The 17,419-nt window shown below is 41.4% G+C and overlaps 1 protein-coding gene across 1 annotated transcript in view; it reads left to right on the top strand.

The window, feature by feature from the left end:
* Positions 1 to 2,527: 2,527 nt before the first annotated feature.
* Positions 2,528 to 17,419, top strand: part of LOC134323508 (spectrin beta chain, non-erythrocytic 4-like) — an 81,772-nt gene continuing 66,880 nt past the window's right edge. Inside the window, exons 1-4 of the mRNA XM_063005037.1 lie at positions 2,528 to 2,799; positions 10,073 to 10,240; positions 11,570 to 11,721; positions 12,485 to 12,658. Of these exons, the coding sequence (XP_062861107.1) occupies positions 10,096 to 10,240; positions 11,570 to 11,721; positions 12,485 to 12,658 (471 nt within the window). The 5' untranslated portion in view covers positions 2,528 to 2,799; positions 10,073 to 10,095. The remainder of the gene's footprint in view (positions 2,800 to 10,072; positions 10,241 to 11,569; positions 11,722 to 12,484; positions 12,659 to 17,419) is intronic.

The raw sequence follows: 17,419 nt of genomic DNA on the forward strand, positions 1-17,419 counted from the left end.
TTGTTTAACAGCTTTTTTTTTATAAATTCACCCTCATTTTACAACGAAAGATACTCATCCAAAAAGACCATGAGATGTAATTATAGATAAATGTAAGTAATTTTTTTGCATAATTAAATATACAAATATAAAGCTATAGCGCTTCTTGTTGTTTTGTAGTCAATTTCAAGGACTACATATTCCGCAGGGCAACGGAGGTTTGTCGTCTGGACCAATCAGGTAGTACGTTCTTATCCGGGTACCGTTCGGTAAGCAGAACTACATCCACGTATAATTTATGTACCTTGTAAAATAAACCATTTCCACCAAATATTCCAAACCATGCACATTTAGAATTATTGTTATTTGTAATAGTAACAAAAGCATTATCAGGTGATTTTGACAATATTGACAATATTGATAAATGACATCGCAGCTTCAAATACCGATAGCTACATGCTAACAACTAGCTAGTCTGCGTAAACGCGCAGGTTCTCATGGGAAATGTAGTTTTGTGTACAGACTGTAGTCCAGCGGTAATGACAGTATGCAGTTTTATGATAATCAACATAATTAATAAAATACACATAAAGCAACAAATATAACAATTTAATTCTGAAAGAGTGTGGTGTAAGGTAAATCAATTAGGAATAAAAACAATAAAGGATGTTTTTAGGCAGTTGTAGCCTAGTGGTTAAGGTACTGGACTAATAATCAAAAAGTCGCTGGTTCAAGCCCCAGCACTGACAGGTTGCCACTGTTGGGCCCTTGAGCAAGGCCCTTAACCCTCAGTTGCTTAGACAATATACTGTTACAGTACTGTAAATCGCTTTGGATAAAAGTGTCTGCTAAATGCAGACAATGTATTCTATTATTATGCTGCTGGAAGACAGGTAACTGTACACAATCAAACACGTTTTCACACTAAATAAAAAAATTATGGATCAATTTTTTTAGGAAAAGAAGTTTTTGTTGTAATCATTGAGTCACAGTAAAATATCACTTGCAGAAATCAACGAAATCCCAAAACTTAAATAGATGTTTGTAATATTTTAACCTCAGCTCGTTCAAGAGTTCAAGAGAGGCTTTATTGTCCTTTCAGCTATATACAAGTACATATTAAAATGAAACAATGTTTCACCAGGACCAGCGTGCAACATAGAACAAAAATGCAAGACATTACAGTACACAGTGCAGATAAAAAACAGTACAATAAATACAAAAGACATTTCTAATCTAAAGTAATTGAGAGAGACAAGACTAGAGACAAGTGTAGTGTTGGCCAGTACATGGTACTGAGTAAATGATAGGTAAGGTAAAAAGAAAACATGTTCTGATATACAGTTAGCAGCGTAGTACGTGTGTGAGTAAGTGTATGTGCATGTAAGTTTGAGTGTATGTTTGTATGAGTGTGTATATGTATATGCGCAATTATGTGTCACGGTGTAAGTATGTGTGCAATTATAAGTGGAGGTGGAAAAGTTTATAACAAAAACCACATCAATTAAATTCATCAGCTGGTGGCATTAAAACTTGTTTATTACATTCTGACTTCAATTACTTCAATTATCAGCTAAAATCTGAAAAAAATGCAAAAAGCAAATTAATATATTACATAAACAAATAAGGGCCGCTCAGGTGGCGCAGCGGTAAGGCATACACTGTTCACCAGAGCTGAGATCGCGAATACATCGTATCGAATCTCGGCTCTGCCTGCCGGCTGAGGCCCAGCGACCACATGAACAACGATTGGCCTGATGTTCAGATAGGGGCGGGATTAAGCCGGATGTGGACTCTCTCTCAGACTACGACCTCTGCTGGCTGGTTGGTGGCGCCTGCACGGAGATGGGAAAAGAGTGCGGTAGAGGGTGTGGCTCTCCGTACACAGCGCTGTACCACACTGTACTCGTCAAGTGTAGGTGATAAGATGTTCGATTGCTGTGCACATGTCGGAGGGGGCAGCCTCGTCCTCCCCAATCAGGAGCAGGGACCAGCATTAGTGAGAGGATGATTGACGGGCAGAAATTGGATGCGGTAAAGTGGGAGAAAAAGGGAAAAAAAACACAAAATAAATAAAAACCCAAAAAACAAATAAGGATGAATAAGTTGTTTATGTGGTATTTTCTCACATTAAATAAGAAAAAAACATATTTTCCAGATTTTGACGCATTGTAGTTTTATTGCTGCATTTTCTTTCTAATATTTTTGCTTTGAAATCGACTTAATTTGATTAATTTGTTAAAAAGCAAACAAAATGTTTTTTTAATAAAAAAATAAGATTTTTGCTGCAATTTTTTGTCCCAAATTGTCTGCAAAAAGTCTCGAAGCAAAAAAGAAGGTTTGAATGAAGCTAAACTACAATCAAGTGGTAAAATTGTGTATTTATTTGGACAGAAATAAAAATGTTATTTTAAAATAACGCGTCATAATTCAGAAACGGTGCCGATGCGCGTGCACGAGCTCGGGAGCGCGCCGGTACAGCGGGAGCGCGGAGAGTCGGTGTGAGTGTGGAGGAGAGGAGAGGACAGGACAGGAGGGTTCAGGTGGAACAGTGCGGGGTAAAAGGATATCTGAAACAGTGGCTCCTGAACACACACACACACACACACACGCGCGCACACACACACACACACACACACACTCATCCATTCAGACGCTCAGCATCTCGCGCATCTTTCTGCCTCCGGTGGGTGTTTTTTGCTCCAGTGTGCTGCACCGATGCGGCTCCTCTCCAGCTGCCCTGATCTGATCCTCATCCGATCTGTCTGATCCTGATCCGTCTGATCCAGTCTACACTCCCCCTCAGTGCTGGAGCTGCAGGTAAGACCCCCTGCAGACTGGACGCGTATGTAAACGTGTGTATAACAGCGCTGTGATGGATCTATAGATGCTTCATTGCATTGAGGATGCTGCAGTGATGCCGGGCCGATTCTGCACCTCCTGTAGAAACATCTGAGCTTAGCAACATGCTAATTCTGCTCCCACAATAAAGTCATATGTGTTAGACTGACGGTTGAAGGTTGCATGATGATTTGGAGGGGTTCGGTATGTTACCCAGATCACTGCATCCTCATTCATTTAATATTAATCCAGGATGGTTTGAATCCCTCACATTCCTACTTGATTTAGATTATAGGTCTGATCTAGGTGCTATTAATCTGATCCTTACTGAAGATGCTCTTGTATAGTTTGTTGTATTGAAATATTGCAGTACAGCCTTAAGGCCTAGTGGACACATACTGAAGAAGAACAGATCTAAAAAAAAACAACTTTTGGGTGCTAAATGTTCATCAGTCTAAAGACTGTGCGGGTTATAGAGATCAAAGCATCCCTTAACTTTAGTGATGTAGTGTTGCCGGAATGAATAAATATTAAATCATAGCATCCTCCTGTATGTCATATTGCTAGAGATGATTCAGAGCACTCACATAGAGCCATTAAATTCAAACCTCAGTTCCGAAAATTTTGGGGTGGGTTGTAAAATGCTAATAAAACGAAAAACAGTGATTTGTACACTCTTTGATCTGTCCTAAAACTTTATGAACTGTTTTGGGTCTTTTCCTTGTATATAAATATATTCCGTGTGTATATACACTATTCAGCCTGTCAGTAGCAAAGCTAAGACTCAAACGTCAGCTCTGGTGTTCTAGTGTGTTTTTACCACTGTACCGCCCGAGCACCCACAACACTCCAAGTTTGAACAGGATCATGTATGTTCCATCACCTTGTCTTTAAATACCTTTTAGTAACAGTTAATGGAATAAAGACATTAACTGAGCGTTATGTGCCACAAGTTTTTAATTAGAGGCAGATCTGGACTGCAGGCAGCTCAGTCTAGCACCCAATAGCACTCTGATTCTGCAGCAATGCCTTTGTAACACACTGTCATGTTAAATTAAACATAAAGGTCCCTGATGTTGCCAGGAAGCAGCATATGGTGCTTTAAATTGTTACCAGTTGGCACTAGTAAACCCCCATCTGATGACTTTTAAACTCTAAGCTGCTTTTAGTCTTTGGCTTGGAGAACACACTGTCCGCATTTCCACTGTGCGTCAATGCATTGTAGGTCGCCTTGACCCCAGAAAAGTCAAAGGCATCTTAGTGTTGATGTATGGATTTTTTGTGGTTTAGTACAGCCTGAACTTACTGTAGTAGTTGTTATGTGTATTATTCACTGGCGTGTCTCGGACTGTCTGTGGTAGACCTTCCAGTAATTCTTCTTTCACACCAAAGCATGACTGCCTCAATTGCATTTCTGTTACCACTTCCTTCACGCTGGCCAAGGAGATTTGCAGTCTAGCACCCGATCCCACCAGTAATGCTCCTTTACTCCAGTCAGTGATGGATTTTTAAAGAGAGCAGCACCACATATTTGTGGCAGGGTCATGGTGTGCTCTATGTGTTCCTCCACTACTTGTACCAGCTCCTTGACCAGACAGCAGGAGTTGGTGTTGGAGTGGTAATGAGGAGAAGCCCAATCCGACCTTTCTTTTTGTCCCAGGCTGATAGTATCTGTTAGATGACCATTAGGTCATTAGAAGGTCATTAGGTCAGTTAATCAAGTAAATATTAAATATTTTGCATTTGTACATTTTAGTTTATACTTACAGCGTCTCATCTCTGTTAAAAACACATCAGAAAGTCTACCATTGTTCAGCTAAAACAATGACTAATAAAGGTGTAGTCTGTGTATTGAAGCGTTTCCTGACATCAGTGTTGTTTTTATTGTAAGCAATTTTCTAGTTTAATTTTTTGTAATAGATACATATATAAAAATAAGGTTACAAAATGAGTTTGTGCTTCTAGCTGGTGCTGTGCACTGAAGCTGTATGGTTTTGAGTCTCAAATCAACAGTCTAAACTCACTAGTGCCTCTCTCAGTCCAAATCAATTATCAGCTGCAAGAAACTTATAACTTATAATTATTGGTTATTGGTTAACTAGTTAATCATCCCCACCTCCACTCTAACCAGATCATGTCATGCCATTATGCCGACTTTCTGATAGTTGTTCAAATGGGTCAGCTTTCTCCAATGTCCTCTATCTTGTGTTGCTTACAGACTAGCCCCTGATAATCAGCACAGCTCCAGACTCTAACGTTCTCATAGGTTCTCAAGCTTCTCCACGACAGCAGGGTAGTGATCACAGGAGAAGAAACAGATCTCAGTTTTCTGTTTTGTTTGCACTTTGCGTCCAGACCCAACTTGCCTCAAGTTTTTTTTATATTGCTAATGACAAAATATCTAATATGCGAAGTAATGAACACAGACACCCTCTGAAGTTCTAAAATCCACCCCCTTTAAGAATTTAGGACTTCATAGTGCGTAACACGGTCTTCTACGCAGGTCCACCACAAGGTTTGAATCTTAGTAGTGCTGTCAAGCAATTTAAGGTTAAGGGCCTTCTTCAAGGGCCCAACAGTGGCAACCTGGCAGTGGTGGGCTTGAACCAGCAAGCTTTCGATTACTAGTCCAGTACCTTAACCACTAGGCTAAAACCAGATGAGAGGGGCCCTGTAATGGATTGATGCCCTGTCCAGGGGATTCCTGCCCTTCTCCCAGTGTTTCCCCATGTGTCTAGACCCGTGTGACCCTGACCGTGAAAAGATGAGTGGTTGCAGGGCCGATAGGACACAAATCCACTACATCACTTATCCAATCCCAGTGGTGGATTCTTACAGAGAGCTTTAACATGTATGGAGGAGCACACTACACTCTCTGTATTCCTCCACCATTCCCGCTGATTCCTCAACCAGCCAGCAAGGAGCTTCATCTCCGTAAGACACACCCTAATGTTTATGTGGAGTGTCTGATCGGGCTGGTGACACCACTGAGAATAAACCTGGGTCCACTGCACCATCCAAACACTCTTCATAACTATATTGGCGTTAGGACTGGAATGTGCTGATTGATGTTGCCTGCAGGATGTGATTTTTTAAAACTGTGTGAATACTGTTTTAAGAACTCTTATAATGTAATTTTTTGTAATGGTATTATTGTAGATGTTGTTGTGGATTTTTGGTTGATGGCTGTTGGATTATTACACAATGAGGCTTTGTTTACAGTATATTTAATATAACTGAATATCAGAATTCATCGTCTATAGATCACCGTGTGTTGTAGCTGCTACAATGAGCAGTGTTGCAGTGTAGCATCATTGCTACATGCTAAATGCTAACACAGATCCAGTGTGAGCTGTGTTCTCATCACTGCATGCTGAACTAGTCTGATGCACTGGGTGTGTCTGATGCAGTAAAACTTCTTACTGTCAGAGCTAAATGCTAAGTAAACATGTCTGATTTTAATCCACAGTCTTTATTATTACAAATGTTTATAATTAACACAAGCAAATAGAAACAATATAATACTCGATGTGTCCAAAAGTATGTGGACGCCTGTCTATATGTAGTATATGCAGTTATATGGAATTGTCCCCCTGTGGAACTGTGTAACACTCTTCATTCATCTGGGAAGACTTTCCACAAGATTTTGGAATGCGTCTGTGGGGATTTATGCTTATTTAGTAAACAGAGCATTTGTGAGGTGGAGTATTGATGTTGGATTAGAAGCGTTGACTCACAATTGATGTTCTCATTCACCATGAAGGTGTTCAGTGAGGTTGAGGTCAAGACTGAACAAGCCACTGAAGTACCACGCCAAACTATTCATTTATGTCTTTATGTTCTTCACTTCATCAGGCTGAAACAGGAACAGCCCTTCCCCAAAGCCTTTTTAGCTATATGTTGTGCATGTTCTCCTGTGCCCACGTGGGTTCTCTGGTTTCTTTCCACAAGTCCAAAAACATGTAATCAGGACAATTTGAGCAATTTGAGTGTGTGTGTCTGTCTGTCTCCTGACTTTTGCTCAATGTATGCCAAACTCACTGCAACCCTGACCATGATAAATCAGTTTAAAAAAACAAAACAATGAATGACTGAATTACTGAATACTAATTAATATTTTAACAAACTCTAATATTCAACAATCTTAAAAAACAATCCAGTAGGTGCATTGGCTTCTTCAAAGTGAGTTAGAGAGTGAATTTGCTCAGTGGGTAGCACTGTTGCGTCACAGCAAGAAGGTCCTGGGTTTGATCCCCAGGTGGGGCGGTCCGGGTCCTTTCTATATGGAGTTTGCATGTTCTCCCTGTGTCCATGTGGGTTTCTTCCAGGTGCTCCGGTTTCCTCCCAAAGTCCAAAGATGTTCTAGTGAGGTGAATTAGAGATGCTAAATTGTCCATGACTGTGTTTAACATTTAAAACTTGAACTGATGAACCTTGTGTAACGAATAACTACCGTTCCTGTCATGAATGTAACCAAAGTGTGTAAAACACGACGTTAAAATCCTAATAAATAAATAAATAAATATCATAAAGCGCCCAGAGACGCAGCAGGATATTCCCCTAGCACACCAGCGCCGAGATTCTGAACTCCTCGGTTTGAAACTCGGCATTGACACCGGTCGGCTGGGCGCCATCTAGCGGGCATAATTGGCAGTGCCTGCAGCAGACACGTCTCTGCTAGTGTGGAATGACCAGACTATGTTTGCGGGGCCTTCAAACGCTGTGTAAGGACCCTGATTGGCAGATGTGAGCAGCAATATACCCACCTCGACTGCAATCAGGGATCCCCCAGCAGCGGAAGACAAATTGACTACACTAAATTGGGAGAAATTGGGAGAAAATGCATAAATAAATGGAATAAATAAATAAATAAATAAATAAATATTATAAGGTGCTGGCCCCACTGCAACCCTGACCAGGACTGACCAGTTAGTAAATGAATAAATGGGTGTATAGTTACACATCATAATGACCTTAGAATGACTTTTGTTTTTTACGTATGGTAGAGCAGATGCTGCACAGCAACATGGATCCTGGGGACCTGGGTTTGACCATTGTCTTTAGTTACTGTTTGTGAGGAGTTTGGTATGTTCCTCCTGTGTCCTTTAGGGTTTTCTTCTGGGTGCTTCCTCCATCTCCTCACACACACACACACACACACACACACAGAGAGAGAGAGAAACTGCAGTGCTTTAGTATTGATTTATAGTGCAGGAAAGCGCATCTGCAACTGAAGCAACCGCCTACCTCAACCGAATGCCTCTCAACTGCAACACCCACACCTCCTTCTTACACAGTTCAAACTGAGTTCAAGCCAACATGGATAGTTATTGGTGTAGAAATTACCTGGAAGGACGTGGCACGTTTCTGTGGTGAACGTGTGAATGTTGTCAGTAGTGAAAGTGAGAATAACTTGTCATTGTCTATTTTATTATTGAGTTTGATTGTTGTGATCGTTCTAGCGTGTGTGTGTGTGTGTGTGTGTGTGTGTGTGAGTGTGTGTGTGTGTGTGAAGGCCTGAAGCTCAGTGTGGTTCATCCAGCTGTGGTTCTGTTTATCAAAAATAAACTCATCATGATTGATGACACGATTGCTGCGTTTGTCATGCAGTTCAGGACTGTTTTGGACATATCAAGTTCCCTAAAACCTCTGCCACAGTACAGAAACATGCGCCAGTCGCCGGCTGCTTCTTTCCACCGGTCCCATGTTTGGATCTACACTGGACTTGGACTGTTGGTGTAGTGGGGTGCCACTCGTTCATTGGTGTCCCTTTTCACAGGAGCAGGTGCTCTGAGCATTGGTCGTATTCTGCTGAGATCCGGGTTCAAATCCCAGCTCTGCTATCATCCGGCCGCAGACATGATCAGCTCTGTTTGAGAGGGAGAGGGAGAGAGTGCCGAAGCCCTGCTATGGATTGGCAGTCTGTTCAGGGTGTTCCTGCCTTGCACCGGACCCTCTGTGACCCTGATTAGAAAAAAGTGGATAATGAAAATGAAGAGAAATGAAAAAATGAATAAGTGTCCGAGCATGTGTGTGTGTGATGAGATTAGATTCCCTTCCCCCCAATTCTACAAAAAAAACTCAATTCCCATCCCCCCTCACACACACACACACACACACACACACACACACACACACACACACACTGCTTTGTGTCTCTTCAGACCCTATAAAACACAGTCAGCAACACAGACACTATACAAACAGAAGATTATTATTGTTGGTATTATTATTATTAATTATTAGTTCTAAAAAAATAGGTCAGTAGGAAAAATGTAAATAATAAAAACAAACAGCAATAATCAGTTAATCCTTGTTCACCTGTAATTATTAATAAAAAAACAGAACAAAGAAGAATATTTACTGTTTAAATATTTAATGTTTTAACTAATCAACTATTTTAATTTCACTCTATTCTGATCAGGGTCACAGTGGATCCGATTTTCCCGGAATCACTGAGTGCAATGCAGTAACACAGGGCAGGACGCCAATCGATCGCAGGGCTTTGGCAATCCACCCATAGCTAATCATGTACACCGACAAAGCATAACATTATGACCACTGACAGGTGAAGTGAATAACACTGATTATCTCTTCATCACGGCACCTGTTAGTAAGGGGATATATTAGACAGTAAGTGAACATTTTATCCTCAAAGTTGATGTTAGAAGCAGGAAAAATGGACGAGCGTGAGGATTTGAGTGAGTTTGACGAGGGCAATTGTGATGGCTAGACGACGGGGTCAGAGCATCTCCAAAACTGCAGCTCTTGTGGGGTGTTCCCGGTCTGCAGTGATCAGTATCTATCAAAAGTGGTCCAAGGAAGGAAGAGTGGAAACCAGCGACAGGGTCAAGGGCGGCCAAGACTTTGATGTACGTGGGGAGAGAAGGCTGGTCCGTGTGGTCCGATCCAACAGACGAGCTACTGTAGCTCAAACTGCTGAAGAAGTTCATGCTGGTTCTGATAGAAAGATGTCAGAATACACAGAGCATCACAGTTGCAGGGCTGTTTTGGCAGCAAAAGAGGATCAACACAATATCAGGAAGGTGGTCATAATGTTATGTCTGATCGGTGTATATTGATGTCCACCTGGCTGATAACACCACTGGATACTCAAACCTTGGATTCCAGATGTAGTGGGCTGATGCAGTTTACAGTTGTTGTTTGTGTTTGGGGTTTGTGTGTGCAACTTGTTCCAAATAGTGTATATGTCTATATGTGGCTATTCTATCATGTGTTTGTGTGTGTTCAGGGTTTTTTGGTGAAACAGGCACCATGGCCAGTGCCGCTACAGATCTGGACAACGCCGAAGCCCAGAGACAATTAAACAACAACAATCGCCCTACCAGCACGGGATTCTGGGAAAGTGAAACCACCAGTGCTAAACTGTTCGAATGTTCACGAATCAAAGCACTGGCAGGTAGGTGGATGTAAATACACACACACACACACACACACAAACACACACACACACACACATTATTTCCTTTTGATTAGTGATTGTATTAGTATTTATTCTGGTCAGTTACTAAACTCACTCAGCTTCAGCTTACACAAAGATGATCTTACATTTTTCTCAAGAATGTTCATGTAGAAATCAAGTACTCAAGGGTACATGGATCTTATTTTTTTTAATTACATGTTTCCAACTTTGCAACAACAGTTTATTGAAAGCTCAATCCTGTTCCAGCACAAAGCAAGCTCTATAAAACATTATGAAAAGCTCGGTTCAAAGAAACTCCAGTGTCCTGCACAGATTCCTGACCTCAGCCTCACTGAACAGCTCTGGAATGAGCAGGAAAATGATGTCCTACCAGCTCATGGTCAGGTGTATAAACATTGTATGATAATTAGTTCTGTCACGTGATAAAATTTTTTAATTGAGATTAATCGCAATTAAAGAACCAAGTTAGACATAATCGACTGCATAAATAACTACGCAAAATTTTAAGTTTTTATTGCAAGAACATGTTTACCAATAAAAAAGCCAGCCAATGCCTATATAGAGTTGTTAACAGATTTTCAGCCAGTTATTTAAAATGACATTATCTGGCAAAAGTGGGGATCTTTTCCTGTTTATAATCCTGCCACTGAAACAGGCGCTCAGGGTACTACAATCAACCATTTCATAGATAACAGCATGTCGACCCACATCATTAACTATGTTAAAGCGTCTACAGCCCATTGTGATCCATTTAACACCAGTGTTTGTAATGTTCCCACGACGTTTACAGTTCATGGGCTTTCCATCCAAATTCCTCTGAAATAAAATTAGACTGAGTCTGAGCTCATTTAGCCTGTAACGTGTATCCGTGCACGCAGACGCCCGACGAGACAAAGGTGCTCTGACCAAAGATGATATTAAAGCGTCAATTAATATCTGTAATTTTGTCTAGTGATGATTTCTCACGCTTTTTGAAAACAAAAATGATTATTTAAAATATCCCATATTTCACAATATGTAGCAGCAGTTTGAGTAATTTGTAACTCACGACCGCAAACTGGAAAAAGAGCCGTGTTATTGCTATACAGTATAAACACAATGTTGCTGTTAAAGCAGCGCAAATTACCACAGAGACACATGTATAAAGTGGCACAAACAGCCCAATAAAAATTGTTTAATTACAAATTTTAATTGCGATAAATTTTTTAATCGCGATTAAAATTTTTACGCGTTAATCGCGTTATTCAACGTGATTAATGTTAGTCCTAATGATTATATGTAATGCTGTGTGTATATTTTGTACAGATGAGCGAGATGCTGTGCAGAAGAAAACCTTCACTAAATGGGTGAACTCCCACCTGGCTCGTGTCTCTTGTCGAATTTCAGACCTGTATAATGATCTGAGGGATGGATACATGCTAACACGCCTACTGGAGGTCCTGTCAGGAGAACCACTGGTACGCTTTTTACAACAATCAGCTAAACTCAGCTAAAGTGATTTCAGCTCAGGTTTAATATGCAGTGTGTCATTTTTTGGGAGAAATAGAAATACAGTCAGTGAGTATTGTTTTTCATATCTTTTATTATTGTCTTTTCTATGTGAGATGAAGATAGCATGTCAATGTAGTATTGAAGCAGCATTTAATGGTGTTGCATCTGACCAAGGAGTTTCACTTCATAATTTTAGGGGTTTTTTTGGGTGGGAGGTGAAATTTTGACCACCACAATGTTGAAGTTTTAATCTCCGCTTTGCTATAAACTACAAAGCACAGACCCAATTGGCAGTGTCTGAGGGGATGAATGGTGGAATGGGTTCCTCATTGGGATTGTGCCTGCATGAGAGGTATTTTTATTTCCAGATAGTGTTGTGTGACTCTCCATACACGATTCTGCTCTCTGTCAGACTCTCAAGCCAATTGGTGTTGGATGGTGCATCAGAACGGGACACATGATTGACTGCAGCTCTCCTTGGTCTGGGTGGATGTCTGCAGCGGTGGAGGAAGTTACAAGAGGGGAATTGGATATGGCTAGATTGGAAGGAAATGCAAAAATAGAATTAAAATAAATCCTAAATATTTCCATAGATCAGAAGCATTGTCACTAATGGGTGCCACCACTCATACTGGTACCACAGTTTAGGAACCACTCACTGCTCTAAGCAAATATTCTTAAATAAAAGTTAGATCTTATTATGTTTGATGTTGATATTTTTCTACCTAGCCAAGGCCGACGCGAGGCAGGATGAGGATACACTGTCTGGAAAACGTGGATAAAGCTCTGCAGTTCCTTAAAGAACAGAGAGTTCACCTGGAGAACGTCGGATCCCACGATATCGTGGATGGAAACCATCGTCTGACGCTCGGCCTCATTTGGACCATCATTCTGCGCTTCCAGGTAGGAAAACATCAGCACAGGTGGTTCAATTTCTCAGATCACTGATCTGTTCTAATCATGATCTTTGGAATAAAGGTTACAAATGTGTAGCAGAAAACAGACAAAAAAGACGGCTACAGATGTCAGTGGTAGAGAATTTACTTGTGTTTGATGGTAGGTATGGTTGGTGTGGTACAGGAGGATGTTTTGGAGGGGGGGTTAATGGTAGGTATGGTAGGTGTGGTACAGTAGGATGTTTTATAGTTTGTGTTAGACGGTAGGTGTGGTACAGTACGATGGTTTGGATGGGGTTGTGTTTAATGGTAGGTATGATTGGTGTGGTACAGTACGATGGTTTGGATGGGGTTGTGTTTAATGGTAGGTATGATTGGTGTGGTACAGTACGATGGTTTGGATGGGGTTGTGTTTAATGGTAGGTATGATTGGTGTGGTACAGTAGGATGGTTTGGGGGGGGTTTGTGTTTAATGGTAGGTATGATTGGTGTGGTACAGTAGGATGGTTTGGGGGGGTTGTGTTTAATGGTAGGTATGATTGGTGTGGTACAGTACATTGGTTTGGATGGGGTTGTGTTTAATGGTAGGTATGATTGGTGTGGTACAGTACGATGGTTTGGATGGGGTTGTGTTTAATGGTAGGTATGGTTGGTGTGGTACAGTAGGATGGTTTGGATGGGGTTGTGTTTAATGGTAGGTATGATTGGTGTGGTACAGTACGATGGTTTGGATGGGGTTGTGTTTAATGGTAGGTATGATTGGTGTGGTACAGTACGATGGTTTGGATGGGGTTGTGTTTAATGGTAGGTATGATTGGTGTGGTACAGTACGATGGTTTGGATGGGGTTGTGTTTAATGGTAGGTATGATTGGTGTGGTACAGTAGGATGGTTTGGGGGGGGGTTTGTGTTTAATGGTAGGTATGATTGGTGTGGTACAGTAGGATGGTTTGGGGGGGTTGTGTTTAATGGTAGGTATGATTGGTGTGGTACAGTACAATGGTTTGGATGGGGTTGTGTTTAATGGTAGGTATGATTGGTGTGGTACAGTACGATGGTTTGGATGGGGTTGTGTTTAATGGTAGGTATGGTTGGTGTGGTACAGTAGGATGGTTTGGATGGGGTTGTGTTTAATGGTAGGTATGGTAGGTGTGGTACAGTAGGATGGTTTGGGGGGGTTTGTGTTTAATGGTAGGTATGGTAGGTGTGGTACAGTAGGATGGTTTGAAGGGTGGATGTGTTTAATGGTAGGTATGATTGGTGTGGTACAGTAGGATGGTGTGGAGTGGGGGTTGTGTTTAATGGTAGGTATGATTGGTGTGGTACAGTAGGATGGTTTGAAGGGTGGATGTGTTTAATGGTAGGTATGATTGGTGTGGTACAGTAGGATGGTTTGGAGTGGGGGTTGTGTTTAATGGTAGGTATGATTGGTGTGGTACAGTAGGATGGTTTGGAGTGGGGGTTGTGTTTAATGGTAGCTATGATTGGTGTGGTACAGTAGGATGGTTTGGAGTGGGGGTTGTGTTTAATGGTAGGTATGGTAGGTGTGGTACAGTAGGATGGTTTGGGGTTTGTGTTAGATGGTTGGTGTGGTACAGTATGATGGTTTGAAGGGTGGAGGTGTTTAATGGTAGGTATGATTGGTGTGGTACAGTAGGATGGTTTGGAGTGGGGGTTGTGTTTAATGGTAGGTATGATTGGTGTGGTACAGTAGAATGGTTTGGAGTGGGGGTTATGTTTAATGGTAGGTATGATTGGTGTAGTACAGTAGGATGGTTTCGGGGTGGGTTTGTGTTTAATGGTAGGTATGGTAGGTGTGGTACAGTTGGATGGTTTGGGGTTTGTGTTAGATGGTTGGTGTGGTACAGTATGATGGTTTGAAGGGTGGTTGTATTTAATGGTAGGTATGATTGGTGTGGTACAGTAGGATGGTTTGGGGGGGTTTGTGTTTAATGGTAGGTATGGTAGGTTTGGTACAGTAGGATGGTTTGGGGTTTTTGTTAGATGGTTGGTGTGGTACAGTAAGATGGTTTGAAGGGTGGTTGTATTTAATGGTAGGTATGGTTGGTGTGGTACAGTAGGATGGTTTGGGGGGGTTGTGTTTAATGGTAGGTGTGGATGGTTGGTGTGGTACAGTAAGATGTTTTGGGGTTTGTGTTAGATGGTAGGTGTGGTACAGTATGATGGTTTGAAGGGTGGTTGTATTTAATGGTAGGTATGGTTGGTGTGGTACAGTAGGATGGTTTGGAGTGGGGGTTGTGTTTAATGGTAGGTATGGTAGGTGTGGTACAGTAGGATGGTTTGGGGGGGGTGTTTAATGGTAGGTATGGTAGGTGTGGTACAGTAGGAGGGTTTGGAGTGGGGGTTGTGTTTAATGGTAGGTATGGTAGGTGTGGTACAGTAGGATGGTTTGGGGGGGGTGTTTATTGGTAGGTATGGTAGGTGTGGTACAGTAAGATGTTTTGGGGTTTGTGTTAGATGGTAGGTGTGGTACAGTAGGATGGTTTGGAGTTTGTGTTGGTTGGTAGGTGTGGTATGGAGGGGGGTTGGTGTTCTGATCTTTTGACCCTGCTGGAGGTTTTGATCTCTGGATGCTCTTTTGTATCCTGCAGAGTGTCTGTGTGATCCAGCGCTCCATGTATGTTTTATGACTGTGGATTAAATGTGTCCTTTTACTTTTGACACGTTACTCTGTGCTGAGAAAAGAACAGAACCCCGATTTACTCCAACTAGAACTCTAGCTGTCAAAGCTGAAATTATTCTAGTTCAATAGCAGAACCCAAAATGTCCTTAATGATTTTATTTCAGGTCACTTCTGTTATCGTTACTACTGTCACATCATCCTCACACTGAGTGTTTCACTATTTATTACTTCTATTATTCCACTCGTTTCTCCTACATTTATTACAAAACTCGAGAGGAACCAAAATCCTTCTTCAATAAATGCAGGATTTAACAAAGAAGAACGAATTTAGTCAGTGATATCAGAAAGAATAGTGTAGATATTATATACGATGTAGTATATAAGTGTACACTGGTCAGCTGTAACATTAAAACCACCTCCTTGTTTCTACACTCACTGTCCATTTTATCAGCTCCACTTACCATATAGAAGCACTTTGTAGTTCTACAATTACTGACTGTAGTCCATCTGTTTCTCTGCATGCTTTGTTAGCCTTCTTTCATGCTGTTCTTCAATGGTCAGGACCCCCACAGGACCACCACAGAGCAGGTATTATTTAGGTGGTGGATCACTCTCAGCACTGCAGTGACACTGACACCACCAACCAAAAATATCCAGCCAACAGCGCCCCGTGGGCAGCGTCTCTGACTTTACATCTACAAGCTGGACCAACTAGGTAGGAGTGTCTAACAGAGTGGACAGTGAGTGGACACGGTATTTAAAAACTCCAGCAGCGCTGCTGTGTCTTATCCACTCAAACCAGCACAACACACACTAACACACCACCACCATGTCAGTGTCACTGCAGTGCTGAGAATGATCCACCACCTAAATAATACCTGCTCTGTGGTGGTCCTGTGGGGGTCCTGACCATTAAAGAACAGGGTGAAAGCAGGTTAAAAAGTATGTAGAGAAACAGATGGAGTACAGTCAGTAATTGTAGAACTACAAAGTGCTTCTATATGGTAAGTGGAGCTGATAAAATGGACAGTGAGTGTAGAAACAAGGAGGTGGTTTTAATGTTATGGCTGATCAGTGTATAACGTGGGTGCAGGTGAACTGGTGCAGATTCAGCAGTCCAGCAGGGACGTTCTAAATTCAACGTACAGCTTCGTTCTCTAACATCTTCACACTAAAGAAAATGAAAAAGCTCCACAGAAAATCACATTATAGTGAGGTTAGCATACATGCTGTAATTTTTTGCTCTTAAAGGCATATCCTATCACTTAATTTAACACTCAAGAAATCAGTCGTTCAAAAAATGAAAGCACAAAATGCAAAATTATAATGCAGGCTGTCTGAGATTGATGTCTGGTGTGATTTGTCTGTGGTGATAGTTATTATAAGAGGCTGACAGTCTGAAACTTTCATACCAAATAAGTAGAATAAGTAGTAGTACGTGCCATCCAGTGAAATTATTGTTGGTGATAATCACACCTGCACTGCAGGCGTACAGACGTGGTGACGGGAGGTGGCTGGAATATTCCAGAATCACGGCTCTGTTTTAGAAGTTTATGGTTTGTACCCTGAGGAACATAAAGCTACCTTCATAATACCTTTATACAGCGCAGCGACAGTAAACCTGCTGCATCATCAGTGTGACGTTAGCAGTGTGTGTGTGACCTTGTTACACTGGTTGCATTGTGGTAAAAGCATACACACCTTTTTACTCTGTTGGTTCAACACCAACAGTATAAAACAAAAGCTACAGCTCTCACTGTGGTACGGAGGTGTCCTCGGGTCATTTAATGGCTTTGTTATTCTTTCTGACTGATTTAGGTTTTATTAGCTTTTCTCAGATCTTCTGGGATTTTCTTAAATTGTTGGATGTTTTTTGTAGATGCTTTAAGCCTGCTGAAAGTAAAACGACATGGTAGCACTTTCTTCAGTGGAGTTCATTTTCTGTCTGTATATTTTTTTAGAAAACCAACAATAAACTTGTTAAAGAATTCAAATGTTCTCCGATCATTCAGTCAGACAAAGAGCAATCACAGACATCACTGAACAGACTGTTATTAAATACGTCCTCAACAAGAGTGTGTAAAACTATTCTCTCTCCCCCCGTCATTCCGTCCTTCTTCTGGTT

This window comes from Trichomycterus rosablanca, chromosome 11 (genome assembly GCF_030014385.1).
Source record: "Trichomycterus rosablanca isolate fTriRos1 chromosome 11, fTriRos1.hap1, whole genome shotgun sequence".
NCBI lineage: Eukaryota > Metazoa > Chordata > Actinopteri > Siluriformes > Trichomycteridae > Trichomycterus > Trichomycterus rosablanca.